Genomic DNA, 7,541 nt, shown 5'->3' with positions numbered 1-7,541 from the left:
TGTCATGATATCAATAGAGCAGAGATATGTCTCCGTCCACAGGAACTCGCAAGCCATTTATGAGAACAGACGAGGGTTTCATAAAAATCAAATGTATGCCATGTCCATCTGTTGACATTGTTGAAACTCTCCATTTCGAGAGACAACTTCCAAAACAATTTCCTCTACTTCTTCAGGTGTGTAGATATCTCTCTAGACGGTGACCAACATACTAGGCAGATTTTCGAGCACAAAAGTGAGACATCTTTGGTAATCTCATCATGGATACGACGGAGAAGCTGATGATGGAGCCAAAGACCCGGCTAACCAAGAGGCTTGTTGTGGTTGCCATCTTTTTAGCTGTAGTCATGGACAACGTACTTTATATGGTGGTTCATGCCATTCTTCCAAACTATCTTCGATCTATAGAAGCATTCCAGCAGGAAGTGGATGTCACATCCCGACTAAACCGCAGTGACTCGTGGTACGTCTCGGACAGTGGACTAGATCATAACATTGACGGAGGTAAACCCTTCGGGATCCTGTTTGCTGCGAAAGCCATCTTTCAGCTCGTTATGAACCCTGTTTCGGAGGTCCTGATCGATAAGACTGGCTACACTCCTCCTATGATGATCGGACTTGTTGCTACTGTCCTTGCGAACATGTTTTTCTCCTTCGGAAAGAGTTACGGATTACTGTTTGTCGCCAGGAGTCTGCAGGGTATCGGATTTGCATTTATCGACACGGCGGGTCTAGCTATGGTAATAGATCGTTACCCCTGTAGATCAAAAAGAGGCCTCGTCGTAGGGATAAGTCTGGTTTGTGCCGTAGGAATCCGACTGACTTTTACGTTGTTTAGATTCCTCATGACGCAACCATTTACAGGATTGCTGTTCTTGGCAGGAATGCTTTCCTCCTTGTTGATTATTGCATTTGTCCCCGTTCCTAGGGGTACTTTGTGTCTCTTGGCCTGTAAGCACTGCACAGAGGACAAATGGCAAAGACCGGGGGCAATGCGATTCTTCAAGTATATCGTGAATCCCTACATCGCCTTTGCCGCTTGGGCGTTGTCCGTGTCGAACGTCGCAGTAGCGTTCCAGGAACCCACCATGTCTGTTTGGATGGATGACACCATGCGTGCTCTAAGCTGGCAGGCTAGCATAATTTGGTTACCAACGTTCCTCCCATACATCATAGGCGTCTCGACCAGTGTAAAGTTGGCAACTCAATCGTCTCAAAGGCTATTGAAGATGACAGTCATGGGCACAACGGTCATTGGAATCAGCTCTTGCTTTAGTCATCTTTGCAAAACTTTCTGGACATTAACGTTACTCCTCTGCGGCATCGGCTTCGGCAGTGCATTGGTCACTTCCTCCCTTTTCTCAACCGCTCGCCATCTGGGCGAACTACATAGGTTAAGGAGTGTCTGTGCCATTGCTCGCATCTTGCATTCAGTATCATACGCAGTTGGCCCTGTCTTCTCTGAACAACTTGTTCAGGATGTGGGTTATCCTAAACTCAGTGTTATTGTTGGCGTCTGCGCTCTTATTGCTTACATGCCAGTATTATTCATTCTCTTCAAAGTCCATCAGGCGTCTTCAGAATCTGATGTGATAGTCGTTTGTATTCAGTGATGAGAGCAGATAGGCCTAGGCCTAATTTGTATCATGTCGGTGGTGTAATAGACATGTCCTGTATTACCCCTATCTCACTAGACGGCGATTCCGCTACGATCATCAGAAATCGACAAAGCGCGGCGGATCGTGGCTTGATCGCTTTAAATCTCTCCGTCGTATCTTGAGCGTTTCAGAAGCGCGGAGGGTCGCCACCATCGCCATGGTCGCCGCGAAGTTTTGAACTATATAGCATGTCCCAAACTTCCGTAGCGAGAGCGCCGTGGTTTTAGAGCGTATTACAATTTCAATCGTCTCACAAGCGCATTTAAAGCGCCATATTCGTAGCTCTGACGGGGTAGCAACGCGTAAAGCGTAACTCACGAGCATCGAAAGCGGCCCCCATCGCTCATGAAAATTACCACTTTTACAGTACTACGTACCAGGCACCAACCATGGACGAAAGAGAGTGATCCACCAGATCAGCTATAGGAGGTGGATATGGAGAAAAGCGTATAAAATTTCTTTTTTCCACGTACACTCCGTACGAATCTATACTCTGTTTGTTGAATTGTTTGTATGTCACATACCATTGCAAGTCAATGCTAGTAGAAGATGAAGTTGCAATATTTTTAAATATAATTTATCTTCATGAAATTATTGGCTCATTGCAGGATTCGATTTGTAGTTTGCTCGTAAGCCAGTTCTTTCATACACATTTCACCCTTTTAATAGAATGGATGACTTAACTAATAGTGCAATTTCGCATCAGGTTCTAACTATATTGTGTTCTTAGAATGCCTTATAAGATGTAAGGGTGAACCCATAGGGTGCTGTTCGTTATTCCGAAGGTTCGCTATTCCGAAGGGTCGTTATTCCGAAGGGTCGTTAATCCGAAACACGCAAATTCCCTACAGGTTCGTTAATCCGAAAACGAAATAGGGTTCGTTAATCCGAAAACGAAATGGGGTTCGTTAATCCGAAAATTTGCGTCGTTATTCCGAAGGTTCGTTATTTCGAAGATTGGTTAATCCGAAAATGAAATTCGGAACAATGAACCTTCGGAATAACGAATCTTAGGAATAAAGAGCCTTCGGAATAACGAACCTTCGGAGTAACGAGCTGTAACCGAAACTATATTCTGCAAATTTATTTTGGTTTGACACTGACATCAGACTGAAGAAATTCAATCATGAAACCCATTTTATACTCCGATCGCTTGAGATCGTAGCATGAGCCCAGTTTTAACGTATCGTAGTCATGGGCGTAAATCCCGGGGGGGATGGGGGGGATATATCCCCCGCTGAAATTGAGGAGGGGGGGATGGCCTGTACAATCATCCCCCCCTGAATTTTGAGGAAAAAATGGAGGAAGCAGAAATGTGATTGTAACAATTTTGACATAATAAATATTGCATGACGTTTGTACGCCGGCCATCAGACAGGTAACATAGCTGAACAGTATTCTATCTTGTAGGAAAATGTACACATAATTTTCTCAAGCGCTCGCTCGCTTCGCTCGCTCGCGAAGAAAGTAACATCGACATACAGTCACTGTAAGGTATGGCTCAGACGTTGACAACGTCAAATAGTATAGGCCTACATGTAAACATGCTATGACGCGAGTAACTCGGGATCATCTGCAAAATATTTACGAAAACAAACAAACAAACAAACAAACAATAACAAAAACTATATCGTCGTAATTGAACCCCCTCCATTTCCTGAATCATTCCTGAGAAACGACAGTGACTGATTACTCAGTCAGGATACATCTATGGGCATTCCCAGGGAAGATCAGGGGCGTCAAATATATCTGGGGGGGGGGGAGCAAAGGGGGCATTTGCCCCGCCCCTTTGGAAGTGTTTAGGCAGACAAATCATTTATCCCCCAAGCAATTCCCGAGATGAGCACAAATCTCGAACTTTCTTAATGGAAAATTGTCCAAATATCCCCAGAACTATGCACCAGATCGTTGTATTGCAATCATAAGCATGCAAAAGCTCCGCTATACAGGATCATTTTCGATAAACTTTGTACACTTTTGACATTGACGTATATATCCCTAATTCATCAAAGAGTGTGCGGCAGATCTTTCACTTAACAAAAGCACCCTCATATGCAGAGACGTCTATCGGGGGGGGGGGGGGATGGTTCTCCCATAAAAGTGGGACAAACAAAAGCAAAAAATATAGCTACAAACGGCAGTTTTTGGAGTGTAAAACATCAAAATTTTAAAGCTCGCTCGCTCCGTTCGCTCGCATTCAACCATAATGCCATTCTCCTGATGTTGCTGCCAGTGACTGACAGCAGTTTTCGGTCGGTGCGCCCCCCTCAATTTCCAAAGCGAAAAATATAGCTACGAACGGCAGTTTTTGGACTGTAAATGTGAAAATTTTGAAGCTCGCTCGCATTCAATCATTATGCCATTCTCCTGATGTTGCTGCCAGTGATTGACAGCAGTTGCGCCCGGTGCGCCCCCCCCCCCTTAATTTCCAAAGCGAAAAATATAGCTACGAACGGTAGTTTTGGGACTGTAAAATGTGAAAATTTGAACCTCGCTCGCTTCGCTCGCTCGCATTTAATCATTATGCCATTCTCCTGATGTTGCTGCCAGTAATTGCCAGCAGTTTTCGCCCGGTGCGCTCCCCTTTATTTCCAAAGTGAAATAATACAGCCACAAACGGCAGTCTTTGGACTGTAAAATGTCAAAATTTTCAAGCTCGCTCGCTCCGCTCGCTCGCATTTAACCGCTATGCCATTCTCCTGATGTTGCTGCCAGTGATTGCCTGCAGTTGCGTCCGGTGCGGCTCCCCTTAATTTTCAAAGCGAAAAAGTATAGCTATACAAACGGCAGTTTTTAGACTCTAAAATGTCAGAATTTTCAAGCTCGCTCGCATTTAATCGCTATGCCATTCTCCTGATGTTGCTGCCAGTGATTGACAGCAGTTGCGCCCGGTGCGCCCCCCTTAATTTCCAAAGCGAAAAATATAGCTACGAACGGTAGTTTTGGGACTGTAAAATGTGAAAATTTTCAAGCTCGCTCGCTTCGCTCGCTCGCATTTAATCATTATGCCATTCTCCTGATGTTGCTGCCAGTAATTGCCAGCAATTTTCGCCCGGTGCGCTCCCCTTTATTTCCAAAGTGAAATAATACAGCCACAAACAGCAGTCTTTGGACTGTAAAATGTCAAAATTTTCAAGCTTGCTCGCTCCGCTCGCTCGCATTTAACCGCTATGTCATTCTCCTGATGTTGCTGCCAGTGATTGCCAGCAGTTGCGTCCGGTGCGGCTCCCCTTAATTTTCAAAGCGAAAAAGTATAGCTACAAACGGCAGTTTTTAGACTCTAAAATGTCAGAATTTTCAAGCTCGCTCGCATTTAATCGCTATGCCATTCTCCTGATGTTGCTGCCAGTGATTGACAGCAGTTGCGCCCGGTGCGCCCCCCTTAATTTCCAAAGCGAAAAATATAGCTACGAACGGTAGTTTTGGGACTGTAAAATGTGAAAATTTTGAAGCTCGCTCGCTTCGCTCGCTCGCATTTAATCATTATGCCATTCTCCTGATGTTGCTGCCAGTAATTGCCAGCAGTTTTCGCCCGGTGCGCTCCCCTTTATTTCCAAAGTGAAATAATACAGCCACAAACGGCAGTCTTTGGACTGTAAAATGTCAAAATTTTCAAGCTCGCTCGCTCCGCTCGCTCGCATTTAACCGCTATGCCATTCTCCTGATGTTGCTGCCAGTGATTGCCAGCAGTTGCGCCCGGTGCGGCTCCCCTTAATTTTCAAAGCGAAAAAGTATAGCTACAAACGGCAGTTTTTAGACTCTAAAATGTCAGAATTTTCAAGCTCGCTCGCTCCGCTCGCTCGCATTTAATCGCTATGCCATTCTCCTGATGTTGCTGCCAGTGATTGACAGCAGTTGCGCCCGGTGCGCCCCCCTTAATTTCCAAAGCGAAAAATATAGCTACGAACGGTAGTTTTGGGACTGTAAAAATGTGAAAATTTTGAAGCTCGCTCGCTTCGTTCGCTCGCATTTAATCATTATGCCATTCTCCTGATGTTGCTGCCAGTAATTGCCAGCAGTTTTCGCCCGGTGCGCTCCCCTTTATTTCCAAAGTGAAATAATACAGCCACAAACGGCAGTCTTTGGACTGTAAAATGTCAAAATTTTCAAGCTCGCTCGCTCCGCTCGCTCGCATTTAACCGCTATGCCATTCTCCTGATCAGTGTTGCTGCCAGTGATTGCCAGCAGTTGCGCCCGGTGCGGCTCCCCTTAATTTTCAAAGCGAAAAAGTATAGCTACAAACGGCAGTTTTTAGATTCTAAAATGTCAGAATTTTCAAGCTCGCTCGCTCCGCTCACTCGCATTTAATCGCTATGCCATTCTCCTGATGTAGCTGCCAGTGATTGACAGCAGTTGCGCCCGGTGCGCCCCCTTAATTTCCAAAGCGAAAAATATAACTACGAACGGTAGTTTTTGGACTGTAAAATGTGAAAATTTTGAAGCTCGCTCGCTTCGCTCGCTCGCATTTAATCATTATGCCATTCTCCTGATGTTGCTGCCAGTAATTGCCAGCAGTTTTCGCCCGGTGCGCCCCCTTTATTTCCCAAGCGAAAAAATACAGCAACAAAGGACAGATTGGGGGACTGTAAAATATCAAAATTTTCAAGCTCACTCGCTTCGCTCGCTCGCATTTATTCGTTATGCTATTCTCCTGATGTTGCTGCCAGTAATTGCCGGCAGTTTTGCCCGGTGTGTCCCCCTTAATTTCCAAAGCGAAAAAATACAGCCACAAACGGCAGTCTTTGGACTGTAAAATGTCAAAACTTTCAAGCTCGCTCGCTCCGCTCGCTCGCATTTGACCGCTATGCCATTCTCCTGATGTTGCTGCTAGTAATTGACAGCAGTTGCGCCCGGCGCGGCCCCCCTTAATTTCCAAAGCGAAAAAGTATAGCGACAAACGGCAGTTTTTAGACTGTAGAATGTCAAAATTTTCAAGCTCGCTCGCATTTAATAGCTATCAAATAGCGGTCATTCTCCTAATGTTGCTGCCAGTGGTTGACAGCAGTTGCACCTGGTGTGCTTCCCTTAATTTCCAAAGCGAAAATATAGCTACAAACGGCAGTTTTTGAACTGTAAAATGTCAAAATTTTCAATACAAAAAGATTTATACCCCCCCCCCGTTTGCTTCACTCCCTCACATAACCGCTCCTCCTATAGGTCAAATCCTTTTATTATTTATTATCCCATTATTTAGCAGGCCTTCCCAGTGATGTCGCACAGGCGGAGCAAGAGCTGAAATACCACGATTTAGTCTTTCAATAATATGTTGTGAATATTTCATTTTCTTATTTTTCTTTTAAGAAAAGAAAAAATTTTCACCAAAAGTGTGCACCAGATCGCTGAATTTCAGGTCTGAAAATGCAAAATCTTCCTCGTGTGGGAGATCGATTACCCCCCCCCCCCCTACACACCCTCCCCCCTTTCGGTCGCTTCGCTCCCTCTCACAGATATTTAAAAAACAAAAAAAAAATGTCTTCATACTTTTAAGGTCTGATTTTCCGTCGAAAGTCATCTGACAAGCAAAAAAAAAAAAGCAACAAGAACAAAAAGTCTTCATATTTTTGCTGCCACTTTCCTCCCACTTTATATTTCATGCAAAAGAGTGGGACATCCGGTCCCTGTAAAGTGTGTGTGTGGGGGGGGGGGGGGGGGGGCACCAAGCTTCTTCCCCCCCCCCCCCCCCGGTCCAGTTATGGGCTTGTAATCGTGGTGATGGTGACCATCCCCCCCACTCCTCAGTACGGATTTACGCCGTTGATCGTAGTCGCTCCGATCGTATAACTGTTGTAGCGAGGTCTTGATAAGCGTACGAATATCGCAATACAGTCGGTGTGATCGCAGAAGCAGTTCATCTCGTCGGCCTGGGAATGCGGCAACTTGGCA

At 45.2% G+C, this 7,541-nt stretch overlaps 1 protein-coding gene across 1 annotated transcript; it reads left to right on the top strand.

Annotated features, from left to right (window-relative positions):
- The first annotated feature begins 260 nt into the window (after positions 1 to 260).
- On the top strand, positions 261 to 1,751 carry LOC140228961 (vesicular acetylcholine transporter-like). Its single transcript, XM_072309223.1, has 3 exons — positions 261 to 740; positions 957 to 1,190; positions 1,695 to 1,751. Exons 1-3 carry the CDS (start codon positions 261 to 263, stop codon positions 1,749 to 1,751), a joined length of 771 nt encoding a protein of 256 aa, XP_072165324.1.
- Positions 1,752 to 7,541: the final 5,790 nt, after the last annotated feature.

Source organism: Diadema setosum, chromosome 5 (assembly GCF_964275005.1).
Source record: "Diadema setosum chromosome 5, eeDiaSeto1, whole genome shotgun sequence".
In the NCBI taxonomy this organism is placed as follows: domain Eukaryota; kingdom Metazoa; phylum Echinodermata; class Echinoidea; order Diadematoida; family Diadematidae; genus Diadema; species Diadema setosum.
The sequence above is the reverse complement of the archived record's forward strand: the minus strand, read 5'-3'. Positions and strand labels throughout refer to the sequence as shown.